A 14,292-nucleotide genomic window follows, 5' to 3' on the forward strand; every position below is an offset into this window, starting at 1 on the left:
AGATATTTGAAACGGTTCAAGGAGATGAAGATGAAAGTTCTGCAGAGATGGAGCAGACAGATTCTTCGAGGACTCCATTTTCTACACACACGATCCCCTCCAATCATCCATCGGGACCTGAAATGTGATAATGTCTTCATCACAGGCCCTACTGGCTCAGTCAAAATTGGAGATCTTGGTTTGGCCACACTTAAGCGCGCTTCATTTGCCAAGAGTGTCATAGGTATTGATGGGTAAAGAATGCATAGCAGAATATATTGATTTGACATTATGTATCCGTTCATCCTTAAAACTATATTCAGCAATGGTAATTATTAGGATTACCTCTCTAAGATATTTGGATCTATTTGCTTCCAAAATCTGGAAATAAACATGATTTGCCCAGATGGTAGTATTAAAAGACAGAACTTTGCTGGGAGCTTATGCATGCTGAGAGTTTATGGACTTATGCATTCTGTTCTATTCTATTCTATTCTATTCTATTCTATTCTATTCTATTCTATTCTATTCTATTCTATTCTATTCTAGTCCCTATTCTATTCTAGTCCTTATTCTATTATTCTATTCTACTCTATTCTTTCTATGAAAGGGGCAATCTTTTAAGCAAAACCTCAAGGGACAGAATTGTTACTTTAAGTATTTCTTGATTCTCAGAAGGCTGCTTTGATAATGTGTTACTGTTCACATTGAGCTAAATGCATCATTTATAGCCTTTATACAGGTAGTCCTTGACTTACAATGGTTCATTTAGTGACCATTCAAAGTTACAAGGAACACTCAAAAAAAGAGACATATGGGCATTTTCCATTGCAGCATCCCCTTGGTCACATGTCTCTTGGCAACTGACTCATATTTATGAAAGTTACAGTGTCCTGGGGTGATGTGATCATCTTTTGTGACCTTCTGATGAGCAAAATCCATGGAGAACTTGTTATTAAGTTAACAGCTGCAGTGATTCACTTAACAAACATCACAAGAAAGCTTATAAAATGGGACAAAACTCACTTAACAAATGTCTCACTTAGCAACAGAAATGTTGGGTTCAATTGTGGCCATAAGTCTAGGACTACCTGTATATCTCACAGTTAAATGTGAATGGGTTTGTTTAAAAACTGTGTAGATCTAAGTCACTATTGTCTGAGAAGTTAAGTGGAGATGGGAAAACAAGGTTTAAAGATTTTTGAAGTTTCGGAAGTTCTGTGCGCTGCCATGGGTGTCACTTAATGGTTGAGTCTCAAGTAAATCCTTTCCTTCCATTTCCAGGAACCCCTGAATTCATGGCTCCAGAGATGTATGAAGAAAAATATGATGAAGCAGTGGATGTTTATGCCTTTGGCATGTGCATGCTTGAAATGGCAACCTCAGAGTACCCCTATTCAGAATGCCAGAATGCAGCTCAGATCTATCGTAAGGTTACCTCGGTAAGAGTACAACCTCCACCTTCTCTCATTTCTCTGCATTCCTGGCAGTGTCCTTGTGCATTGGGAAGGGGGAAAGGAACTTTCCCGTAATTGCTTTCTAATTTTTGAGTTTTTAAGTGCAATTTTGGATTTAGAACAAAATTCTATTAATTACAACCAGTGAAGAGCAGCTATGACAATAAAATTGGATTGAACTTCAGAAGAATGCAACCCTCTATTCCTAGTTTCTGGCTAAATGCTTTTCTTGTAACATCATAAAACTTCAAAAGTGTATCTGGCTGGGTACAGAACAATCATTTTCAAAATGCATTTGGCAAGCTTCCAGAGTGAGTTGAGGGGTGGGGGAGATTTCATTCTAATTCTATTTAGTTTTAATTTGATAATTCAATTGGTAAAAAAGGAGTGATAAATGTGAATCCAGCCTATTTGGAAACACTTTTATTTTAGATAGAAGTCTTGTTCCATTAGTCAGAATCAGAGTTAACTGAGTCTATTTTATTGTATCCCATTTTGGAATCATCTTTACTGAAATAAAAAATTGGTGAAAACTGAAATAGGTTCCAGGCATCCAAATCAATTTAGTGTTTTAGCCCAGTAAATAGCAGCTTTAACAGAAAAGGGCTAAGCAACTGCCTTTTTTCTTCACAGCAGGAAAGACAGGCAAGATTTGTTGTCATAAGAGAAAAAGAGATTGAATATTATATTGTATACAATATAATACAATATACAACTTACATTGTTTCCCTTCTACCACAACCCCTTTTGATCCTCTCTTATTTCTTAAAACAGGGTATGAAACCAAACAGTTTTTACAAGGTGAAGGTGCCTGAACTAAAGGAGATAATTGAGGGTTGTATCCGAATGAACAAAAATGAAAGGTAGAGAACAGCATAGCTGCTCACATGATTATGATAAATCAGTGAATATTGGTAATTTGTTGTCGTTTGTGCACACAAGTCTGCCTGTGGGTATAAAAGTGCATGTTGCACCCCTTTTAAAAATTTCACAATATCCGGTAAACACAAAAAGTAATCTGAGTAGGTATAGGTCGAAATTATGAGTAGACCTAGGTAAGGAATGGGTAGAAAGAATTCACTACTTATTTGCACCCCTTTAAAATACAGTAATCCTCAAATTAGAACCTTTCATTTAGTGACCATTCAAAGTTACAACAGCACTGAAGAAAGTGACTTATGACCAATTTTCACACTTAGAATTATTGCAACATTCCCATGGTCACATGATCAAAATTTGAGCACTTGGCAACTGATATGTATTTATGGTGTTGCATTGTCCCAGGGTCAAATGATCCCCTTTTGCAACCTTCTGACAAACAAAGTCAATGGGGAAGTCATGTTATTAACTTAACAATGGCAGTGATTCACTTAACATCTGTGGCAAGGAAGATCGTAAAATGGGGCAAAATTCATTTAACAATTGTCTTTCTTAGCAATAGAAATTTTGGGCTTAGTTGTGGTTGTAAGTCAAGAACTACTTGTAATTTTCTTTTAGAAATCACTTAGAATCTTACATAGAACATGACAGCCAAATTGGGAAATATATATATTTTTTAATTCTCCAAAGTAGACAACTCAGTGCAAAGATTCAAAATACCATGTGGTTCAAATGCATTGTAATTTGAGATATTCCTATTATCAAGGTAGACATAAAATACTGAATCACCAATTAAGATACTCTCAGCCTAAATCTCAAATTTCCTGGGAATGCAAGACCCTCAGATTCTTAATGCTACTTCAGAGACTGTCACTACTAACTGAAGAAAACAACTGCGTCATGGAGACAATGGGTTGGAGGATGGGTTGGTCTGACAGCAAAACCCAAATTCTGCTTTCTTGAGCCCCAAACAACAGTTTCAGACACTCACAACTGGCTGAATATTGAGGAGGCTATCTAACAAAAAAGGAGCTGTATGGGTCATAGCCACCACTCATTTCCATCCCTCAAGTTAAATCTAATACTGAACTTTATCCTCTAAACTTTATAATTCTGCTGTTTTTCCATGCTGCTTATATCTGGGAGGATTTTAAGAAGTAAGTTTATATAGTTAAGAGCATGGAACAGATTGGTGTTCATGTACTTATGAAGAACCTAGCCTGGATACCTCTTTAAGTCATATTGTAATAACAATCTGTGAATTCAAACGTACTTTCTGTTATCTTCATTTTGCAGAATAGTTTAAATTCAACTTGCTTCCCTATCTTTCCTGCAGATATACCATCCAGGATCTCCTGGATCACTCCTTCTTCCATGAAGATACAGGGGTCCACGTCGAGCTAGCTGAAGAAGATGACAAAGTGAAGACCACGTTGAAACTTTGGCTACGGATGGATGACACTAAAAAACTGCACGGGAAGTACAAGGACAACAACGCCTTGGAGTTTTACTTTGAGCTATATAAGGATGTGGCTGAAGAAGTTGCCCAAGAAATGGTACACTTTGCTGTCATTAATTTCTCTACTATTTCTCCAAATCTTTCCAGGTTAGAATGTTTTATAAATAAGGGACTTCGAGTAGAGCCATCTCTGTTTTTTATTTTTTAACTGCATTTTGTACTAGCATGTCTTAAGAATGGTACATCTTCTGAGAGAAGTTGCTATCCATGCTATCCATAGGATGTTAGTATCATATCCTAATATAGGAATAATCATTATTTATTCAAAAATGCATATTAAAATCACAGAAGTTTCACATTATCTTTTTCTGTCACATTGCACTCTGTGTCATGAGAATTATCACAGCTGAGATTTACTTTTTATCTGTTCCCTTACAATGTCATGTTGGATGCAAATTTTTCTGCAAATGTCCATCTAAGCCTAACTTGCTGTTTGCTAGTAGCTCAGGAATTGTTCACACAGTTTCAGACACTCACCAAAGATTTGTGTGTGTAAATATATCTAATCACAAACCTTCCTCACACTCACATCCAAAACTTACCTTAACTTGTAGATTACACATCTACAATAGAGCCTGCTCTGAGGAATGTACTGCAAATAGCAGATAAGATGTGTGGTCTTGTCTGACTGTCCTTCTGTTTTCTGTCTTCCTGCTCTGCTCTCCTTCCTACTCCATCTCACTGACCCATAATGCAGGTGGTTCTAGGCTTTGTATGTGAGGCAGACTACAAGCCAGTGGCAAAAGCAGTGCGAGAGCGAGTTCTTGCTATCAAGCGCCAGCGTGAGAAGACCAAACAAGCTCAGGAACAGCAAAAGCGTCAGGAGCAATCTTTAGCAATGACTCCTGATATCCTGCATTTGTTGGACCTGGACTCCCCCTCGCCTCTCAGTCCTGTCCAGACCACGACCCGCACCACACCTGGGTCTACCGATTCTGCCCTTGGATCAACTTTTCCTCCAGAGCCAGAAGAGCCAGAGGTTGACCAGCACCAGCCATTCCAGTATCATCCTAACTATTCTTCTACCACATGTAAGCACATCCATTAGTTTTGTTATCTCTATCTTCAACCAATGACTGACTATATAACCAATGCCCTCCAGCATAATGGACCAGAGTTTCTATAATTCCCAGATGGAGAGGCATTTGAAATTTGACTCAGCTATGCAAGCATCCTGAAAACCTCCAGCTTGCAACTTTTAAATACTGTTGTCAGTTTTTGCTGAGATTTTTTGCTCAATGTTTGTTCTGGAGGGATCTGACATTTACTTTGAAGCTGGGCAAAATTAGCAGTCATCTGGGAAGCTTATGAGGCCATCAGATTAAGGGTACTCAAATCTTAATTTACATCTTCCTTTTTTCCTTCACAGCTGATTGTGAAACTGATGGATACTTAAGTTCCTCTGGATTTGTGGACTTGCCTGACAAGAGTCATTCTAAATCAATAACTGTTTCGGAACATTCCTTTGCTTCGGTGAGTCGAAATTCTGCCCCTGGCATGCACAGCTGCATTGGGTGAGGCTGATGCATATGGCTTAGACATGGAGAGAAGGTGAACTGGCTTGGCATTGCAATTTCCCTTTCCCTCTTTATACCCACAGACCATTGCTGTGAGCTTGGATCCTGTCTCCATCAGTGACATCTCTTCCCCTGTTGACAGGTAGGAGAGTTTCAGAGGTTAACTGCTATGGGCTATGAATCAGGATGTAGAATGAACAAAATCTTGCTGTTTGCTCTCTTCTAAATCCTAAAATACACTGTACAGAGATAAATAAAGCTGAATTCCCTAGAATAAAGATAATCTCTATAGGGATTACTCAGGAACATCCTGAGTAACATTGGCCCTACCTTGACAGTCTTTTGCAAGGCCATGAAGACCTGGTAGACATGGGGCAGGGGCACCCAGAGAGGGATGGAGCCCTTCAACTGGCTTATTTGATTGACTGGTTGTTGTTGCCAGGAGGAGGTGTTATTGCTTTTTATTGTTTTTATATTGTTTTTTTTATCCTTGTAAACAACTCATTGAGAGTGAGTTGGGCAGGCATATAAATTTTCTTAAATTAATTAAATTCCAATGCACCATAATTCAGCAACTGATGCCAAATATGTATTGGGCTGTGTGGACTACCTTCTGATAACCATTACTGAGCCCAAGCTAACTGACAATAGAACTCTGATATAGCCTGTCTGAACTGAAGTTTATCAGTTACTGATTTTATTTTCCTAATCCAAACAATCAGTGCTTTCTGAAACAAAAAGAAAAGCAAAAAAAAAGTCCTTCAGTTCACCAGGGTGCTTTTTGGGCAAGGGCATTGATCTAAATCCAGAATACACAACAAACAGGAAAGTTATTCTCAAGGCTTTTCCCAAACTGTTTCTTGAGTGAAAGAGAGAGGACCAAGGAACATGAATGATAGGTAGATTCTCCTAAGAGGAAAAGTGCTCACATTCACAGAACAACTTCATTGGAATTTCATTTTGGCCAAAATAAAGTTTGATAAAGACAATTTGTTAAGGGTAGTAAAGAATTGCAAGTGTAGATTGAATATGTATAGCAGAAGAGATGTGGTGAAATTACCATTGGTAGGATTGTGTTTGAATCTTGTGGTAATATCCCAGACTTCTTTTTCCCCCTCACTCTATGCAGTCAGCTTGAAAAGGATGAAATAGAGAAGGTACATATTCTTTCTGAGCAGGAATTTCTTGAAAGCTTCAACTTTGCCTGAAACAAGGAATTTAGAAAGGAAAAGAAATGAGGTGGATTTTATGATATATGGAAACTGATCACATTTCTAATTTCTTTCCTACTCATCATCTGGGAATAGTTACACATCTGATGTGGCATCTGGCTTGAGTGATGGCTACGAGGGTCTCTCTGCAAGTGAGGACAAATCAAAGCCCCAAGCTAAGCGAAGCTCTGGAAGGCTGGTTCGCCGTTGTGCTCGATCTCGTCTGCGCATTACTAATGTGAGTGCTATCACTTGCAACAGCCTTAGGTTTAATAATAATAATAGTAATTAATAGACAATGGTGGAAAAAAGAATTTATGAAGATCCATCTGTACTAAGATTGTGAGATGGCATTAAAAGTGGAAAAAGTACAAAGTAGGTCTGGAAAATTATAATCATAAAAAAAACAACTCCAGAAAGGTTGATCAGAAGTTGCCTTTTGTACACATTTGTCCGAAAAAAAGAATAAAATGACTAATTGAAACTTTGATAAAACAATACATAGCAATAGTTCTACAAATTAGTTGTAGATTCATTCTTTCTGTGTTAAAGAATCCACTTGGCTATCCCTCATGCACAGAAAGTCCAATATTCTGTAATTTATGGGATAATCCATAGCTGTTAAAATCAACTTAATGAAGAAAATAGATCTGTAACTAGAATATATTTGCCAGGATTAAGAAAAACTGTAATTATTCAAACTGGGGAATGGTATTCTGTTTAAACAGGCATCAAAATATAATTGCCCTAAGATATAAAAGCCATAGTATATATTATATGTATGTCACACGTACATCACACATATAAACCTTTATACAGACACAAAAAAACATTCATAGGTAATCCATTCATCTGGCAACAGTCAGAGCCAGGAGCCTTCCCCAGCTTCTTAAATGTAATTGTAGTCATAATGTCTCGAAGTGAGACAAGTACAGTGTGGTTCATATCCAAGCCCCAAGTACAGGTAGCTCTCAACTTACAACAGTTCACTTAATGACCACTTGAAGTTACAAAGGCACTAAAAACAATTTTTCACACTTATGACCTTTGCAACATCACCATGGACATGTGATTTACATTTGGAAGCTTGGTAACTTGTTCATATTTATGACGGTTTAAGTGTCCCAGGATTATATGATCCCCTTTTGCAACCTTTTGACAAGCAAAAGTCAACGGGGAAGCCAGATCCACTTAACAACCGTGCTACTAACTTAACAATTGCAGTGATTCACTTAACAAATGTGGCAAGAAAAGTTGTAAAATGGGGCAAATCTCATTTAACAAAATTCTCACTTAGCAACATAAATTTTGGGCTCAATTGTGGTAGTAAGTCGAGGACTACCTACATAGCTGTGATAGTCTTGCATGCTAGAACAAAAGCTTTCTCATTATTTGTTCATTCATTTATTTATTTATTTATTTATTTGATTTGCCAATTGTTTACAAGATAATAAGTATAAGTGTATACATAGTTGTGAATACATGAAATGGGTACATATAAGAAAAATAAAAGAAGAATAAGAGAAACAATAGGACAGGGACGGTAGGCACGTTGGTGCGCTTATGCACGCCCCCTACAGACCTCTTAGGAAAGGGGTGAGGTCAATAGTAGACAGTCTAAGGTTAAAGTTTTTGGGGTTTGGGGAAGAAACTACAGAGTCGGGTAGAGTATTCCAGACATTGACCACTCTATTGCTGAAGTCGTATTTCCTGCAATCAAGTTTGGTGCGGTTAACTTTGAGTTTGTATCTATTGTGTGCTCTTGTGTTGTTATGGTTGAAGCTGAAGTATTCATTGACAGGTAGGACATTGCAATGTATGATTTTATATACCATGCTTAAGTCAGACCGAAGACGGCGTAATTCAAGGTTTTCTAGTTCTAGAATTTCAAGTCTGGTGGCATAAGGTATTCTACAACGAGTAGAGGAGTGGAGAACTCTTCTTGTGAAATATTTCTGGACTTTCTCAATTGTGCTAATATCAGATATGTAATGTGGGTTCCAGACTGATGAATTGTATTCGAGTATTGGTCTAGCAAATGTTTTGTATGCTCTGGTTAGTAGTGTGATATTACCAGAGAAAAAGCTACGTAGGATTAGGTTAACAACTCTTAATGCCTTTTTGGCTATATAGTTGCAGTGGGCTCTAGCACTTAGATCATTAGAGGTGAGTATTCCAAGGTCCTTTACAGAGCTTGGGTCATCAACAAGATCTTGACTATTCAGCTTGTATTTTATTTTCTGATTTTTTTGCCAATATGTAAGACAGAGCATTTATTTGTTGAGATTTGAAGTTGCCATTTGTTTGACCATTCTGATACATAGTCAAGATCTTTTTGTAGGGTAGCAGTATTGTCTGTGGTATTGAACAGCTTTACATCATCAGCGAAAGAATGCAATTGCTCTTAATATGATCACAGAGGTCATTTATGTAGAGTATGGAGAGAGTTGGTCCTAGAACACTGCCTTGGGGGACACCACTATTGACAGGTACAGAATTTGATAGGACGCTCCCAATTTTGACCATTTGTTGTCTGTTTGCCAGGAATGCTTCTATCCAGTTGTTCAGTTGTCCAGAGATACCATAGGATTTTATTTTTAGGAGTAGTTTGTCGTGTACCACTGAATCAAAGGCTTTACAGAAATCTATGTAGATTGCGTCTATTGCTTTGCCCTGGTCGAGTTGTGTCGTCCATATGTTTTTGCAGTGTAAGAGTTGCAGATTACAGGATAGTTTTTTTCTGAAACCAAATTGTTTATTGGAGAGTAGGTTGTTTGTCTCTAAGCGGAGGATGATGGATTGGTTAATAATTGATTCCATGACTTTACAGGTGACGCAGCATAAGGAGATTGGTCTGTAATTTTCAACTAGGCTTGGGTCTCCCTTTTTGAAGATGGGGATGACTGTGGCTTGTGACCATAGGTTAGGCAAGGAGCTGGTTCTGAAAGATTTTTCAAAGATTATGCTTAGAGGTTTGGCTATGGCAGTGGATAGCTTTTTTAAGAAGTAGGCACATATTCCATCCGGTCCAATAGATAGAGATGGTTTTAGATTGCGTAGTGCTTTTTCAACATTGTCTTCTGTAAAATCGATATGTATTAGATCATTGTTGTTATCTGTGGTACGGCTAGGAAATACTGGGCATGATCCGTTGCTGTTTACAAATACTGAGCCGAAGAATGTGTTAAAGAGGTTGGCTTTAATGGTGTCGTCGTTGCAGTCTTTACCATCAGGTCCTATCAAGGGTGGGATGGACCTTGAGTCTTTAGTTTGTTGTTTACAAAATTGTAAAAAGCACGGGTGGAATTGGTGCTTAGAAGGTTTTCCTCTTGTTTAATGTGATAATTGGTGCATTCGGTCTTTATCTGGTGGCATAAATTTTTGTATCGGCTTTTGAAATTGGCAACGTGACCAGATTTGTTTTTCCGCCAGAGTGATCTCTTTTTGGATTGAAGTTTAGTGCCTATATGTCATATTGACTCCTGGCAACTGCCTGCACTAGTTCCTGAAATTTCCCTTGCCAAGATTTCAGAAGCTGTTTGCCACCACCTGCTTCCTAGGACTGAGAGAGAGTGACCATCCCAAGGTCACCCAGTTGGCTTTGGGCCTAAGGCAGGGATACAACTCACCATCTCCTGGGTTCTACCTTAGTGCCTGAACCATTACTCCAAGCTGGCTCTTTGTGAGAAATTGGAACCATGCAATTTGGCATAAAATTTTATTATTGTCTATCAGATTGAGAACCAGGGTACATTTTCTTAAATCACAACGAGGACACAGTATTAAGTTGCATAAATTGTTTGTGACCTTTCTCCACTACTATGTTGAATTGCTCCCCAGCAATTATAGAGCCAGATAATTAACCATTGTGACATTTGTGTCTTCTTGCTGATTCTTGCAATTCTCCCCAAGGCAATGAGTGGTAAAGCATCATGGATTTAATACATTTTGAAGTTGCTCATGAATGGCATCTGAATAACACTGATATCACTAAGGATGACTGACTTAAGGCCATCTCAGTCACTCATTGCCTGAGGATACAAAGATGAAAAAATGAGAGTATGGTAGAAAAAGGAGGTTTCATTTAGGTTCGAATAGGAAAGATCCAAAATGATTTACCAGCCTTATCTTCCTTTTACCAGTATCCTCATCAAGTACAGTGTAATAAAAATTAGATTTCAGAAATGAATAGATAAGCAGATACGTTGTATTCCTTGTGCTATATGTTTACACATAGACTTTGGTAGACATTTGCCTGGATTTCTTGGTTACATGACTATATCTCTTTCAAGTGTGAGAGAAAAATATAATTTAATCAAATGATATTTACAATTGGGCAGCAAGGAAATTAAATACTGATTAAGGTCAGATATAAAGCTATACTTAATATTTATTGTTCCATCTAATCAGTGGTGGGATTCAATTTTTTTTACTACTGGTTCTATGGGCGTGGCGTGGCTTGGTGGGCGTGGCAGGGAAAGGATACTGTAAAATCCTCATTCTCTCCCCACTCCAGGGGAAGGTTATTGCAAAATCCCCATTCCCTCCCCATCCACTAACCTGCTTTCCAGCTCCGTTCTCCTGTGCAGGGCAACAAAAGAAGACCCAGCCAATCACCTGGGACTCGGGAGGCAGGGAATAGATGGGGGTGGGGCCAGTCAGAGGTGGTATTTGCCAGTTCTCCGAACAACTCAAAATTTCCTCTACCGGTTCTCCAGAACTGGTCAGAACCTGCCGAATACCACTTCTGCATTAAATATGGGAATGTATAAAATGTTAAGAACAATTGCCATCTAATATTTTTAGTTACTTACATTTATTTGTCTTATTATTCCCTTTTGCCTCTCAACTTCTTTTTCATATAATAGAGAATTATTTGTTTAATAAATACTCAAAAGTTTTCATTTAAGGCCAAACTGCCTTAGCCCTATAGACTGATTTTAAAAAAACAAAAGACAGTAGTTTGGGGAAGTGAGTTGAATTGAAGTGTCATGCCTACTATATCGATAGAGGAAATACTTAATCTATTATGGATTTACATTCCTTGCTGTCCTGGTTAGAATCTCCCTCTCTTTTCCAATACATATACATATAAGAATTATTTTGTAATACAAGGAACGGAAATAAGTAAATAACAGAAAAAAAACAATTATTTTATTTGAAACGAATATCTAAATATCTCCTTTTAGAATTGCTATTATAAGATTTGTTCACCTAGTAAATTACCTTTTATCTATTAAATTTTTATCCTGCCTTTATTACTTTATAAGTAACTCAAGGTGGTGAACATACCTAATATACCTTCCTCTAGTTTTCCTACAACAATAACCTTACAAGGTGGGTTGAACTGGGAGAGAGTTAATGCCTGAAAGTCGCCTAGCCAGTTAACTTTCCTAAGATGAGACTACGACTCAGGCCCCTGATGTCTAGGCCATTACACAGTTACTAACCATTACGCCCTACTAACTCCTACTTTCCTATTTGAATGCCCTCCAAATATTCTCATTATAACTTCAGTTAGGTAAATAGCTCTGGATTTTTCCCATGTATTAATTCAGCAAATTAGCCTGAGGGATCACTACAGACTGCTTTAAAACTACTCATTTTTGTCTGACCTTCAGATTTTCAGAGAGCGCTTGGGGAAGGTTACTTTTTGTAAGTAGCATATGGAAACAATCTATTCAGAGAAATTTAGCATTTTTATGCAATGGCATTTCCATAATTTAAAAATCTTTTATATATGTGTGTTTAAAATCTTTACCAATCATACAAATATCATAACTGATTATTCAGAATATTCCTGTAGAGTCTTTTCATGGTCTATTTTTGTTTTAAGAAACAAAATTATGTAAATTGGATGGCATGCATTAGGCTTCTGCCAATCTACTTTGTTGTACAATTCTAAAATATCCCAGCACAGAAATACATGTAAATGTATGAAGAAGAAAAAACCCTTTTATATCATTAACATGCTGGCAGAAATAATTCCTCTCCAAATAACCCATGTTTTAACAAGTAATGGAAGGGAAAGAGAAGGAAAAGGCCTAAATGTCTTTCTATCTTGCAAAATTTGAAAGCCATCAGGAAAGCTGGATTTCCTATTGGGCCACACTAGGGGTTTGTGTGTGTGTATGTCTATCTCTCTGGGTCTGGGTCTGGGTCTGGGTCTGGGTCTGGGTGTGTTGCTTGCACACACTAGCAGAAACCCTAACACTAATCCCCCAATTTCTGTAGATGCCAAATCATAATGATCAAGTAGTTGAGTGTCAACTACAAACATATAATAACAAGATGGTCACCTTCAAATTTGATCTGGATGGAGACAATCCTGAGGAAATCGCAGCTGTCATGGTATGAATGTTGATTTCTTTAATTCATAATATCTATACCAATAGGAACTGGAGGCAGGATGTGATCTCCTTAATTCTTCTTTTGATTGTGCCTCTGGCTTCCCAGGTTGCCAAGGAATTTGTCCTGAAATCTGAACAGGAACAATTCATCCAGGGAATTCATGATATTATCCTGCGTGTAGAAGCACTCCTCCAGAAGGATAAGTTGAACAAACAACAGAGGGCTCTGGGCAAGCCTGATGTGCAATGTATATCTCCTACTTCGGCTACTGGCACTCTCTCAGTGAGTTTCAGATCTTTGCTGGTTAAGAATTAGGATAGAAAATATTTATATAGCATCTGGAATTGCTTTACTCATTTTTGTTATTTTCCAAATTAGTAGAAGATGCATCTCCTCATATTTTTGGTTAGCTGAGCACAGTAACAGATCTTCAGAGATAAGCCATCTTTCCTTTGGCTTTTCCTTCACTCATCCTATATCTTAAAATGCTGAGGCCACTTTCATTAAGGTACTTTGGTATGAGAAGAATTCAGATTTGTCTGAAAACTGGACCCCGAATAAGATTCTTCTTCCATTAATCCCAAATACTTTATGGCTAAGAAGGAAAATAGATTGACCCCTTCCTTTCTGTGGCAGCCCCTCAAATATTAGAAGACTGCTATCCTGTCTCCCCTGGTCCTTCTCTTTACTAGACTAGCCAAGCCCAGTTCCTGTAACCGTTCTTCATGTTTTAGTCTCCAGTCCCCTAATCATCCTGGTTGCTCTTCTCTGTACTTTTTCTAGAGTCTCAACATCTTTTTTTATAATGTGGTTAACAAAACAGGATGTTTTGGTGTGGTCTTACTAAGGCTTTATAGAGTGATATTAGTACCTCCCTTGATCTTGATTGTATCCCTCTGTTAATACAACATGGTCAGAGGCCTCTTTTCATTATCTATTAAATGATTATTCTTTTTTTTACCTTTTTCCTATTTTCTTCTAGGCCGAGCTGCCACTGCAAGACCTCTCATGCTCCATCTCCTCATCCTCATCTCTTAGTGGTATGTAATCAAACATTTGCTTAACCCATTTTACTTTTCACTTGCTACTTGAAAAGCTATTTCATTTACTGGGTCTGATCTCTCAAACACTGAAACTTAACAGGCAATCAGAGGGGAAGTAGGACTGAAGTCCTTCTCTGAGAATTTAACCCAAAATAATATTACTCCTATTAGTCTTCACTAGGAATGATAAATCTTTCCAAAATTTAATAGCCAGCTTGTAATAGCCATACATTCAGAAAATTACAGTTCCCCCTAGCATTCTATTATTTTCAAACAAGTGTAGGAGTGCAGGAGGCAGATTCCTAGGGAATTAACAAAAGAATGATGTTTTTTCAT

General features: G+C 37.7%; 1 protein-coding gene across 1 annotated transcript in view; it reads left to right on the forward strand.

The window, feature by feature from the left end:
- Positions 1 to 14,292, forward strand: part of WNK4 (WNK lysine deficient protein kinase 4) — a 44,224-nt gene that overhangs the window by 20,994 nt on the left and 8,938 nt on the right. Inside the window, exons 3-13 of the mRNA XM_026687659.2 lie at positions 3 to 223; positions 1,264 to 1,421; positions 2,211 to 2,299; positions 3,652 to 3,871; positions 4,532 to 4,865; positions 5,204 to 5,307; positions 5,435 to 5,493; positions 6,659 to 6,800; positions 12,797 to 12,913; positions 13,019 to 13,195; positions 13,896 to 13,953. Coding sequence (XP_026543444.2) covers positions 3 to 223; positions 1,264 to 1,421; positions 2,211 to 2,299; positions 3,652 to 3,871; positions 4,532 to 4,865; positions 5,204 to 5,307; positions 5,435 to 5,493; positions 6,659 to 6,800; positions 12,797 to 12,913; positions 13,019 to 13,195; positions 13,896 to 13,953 — 1,679 coding nt within the window. The remainder of the gene's footprint in view (positions 1 to 2; positions 224 to 1,263; positions 1,422 to 2,210; positions 2,300 to 3,651; positions 3,872 to 4,531; positions 4,866 to 5,203; positions 5,308 to 5,434; positions 5,494 to 6,658; positions 6,801 to 12,796; positions 12,914 to 13,018; positions 13,196 to 13,895; positions 13,954 to 14,292) is intronic.

The sequence above is a fragment of the Notechis scutatus genome, chromosome Z (assembly GCF_049901735.1).
Source record: "Notechis scutatus isolate UNSWTSFEM ecotype Mainland chromosome Z, rNotScu1.2, whole genome shotgun sequence".
Classification (NCBI taxonomy): domain Eukaryota; kingdom Metazoa; phylum Chordata; class Lepidosauria; order Squamata; family Elapidae; genus Notechis; species Notechis scutatus.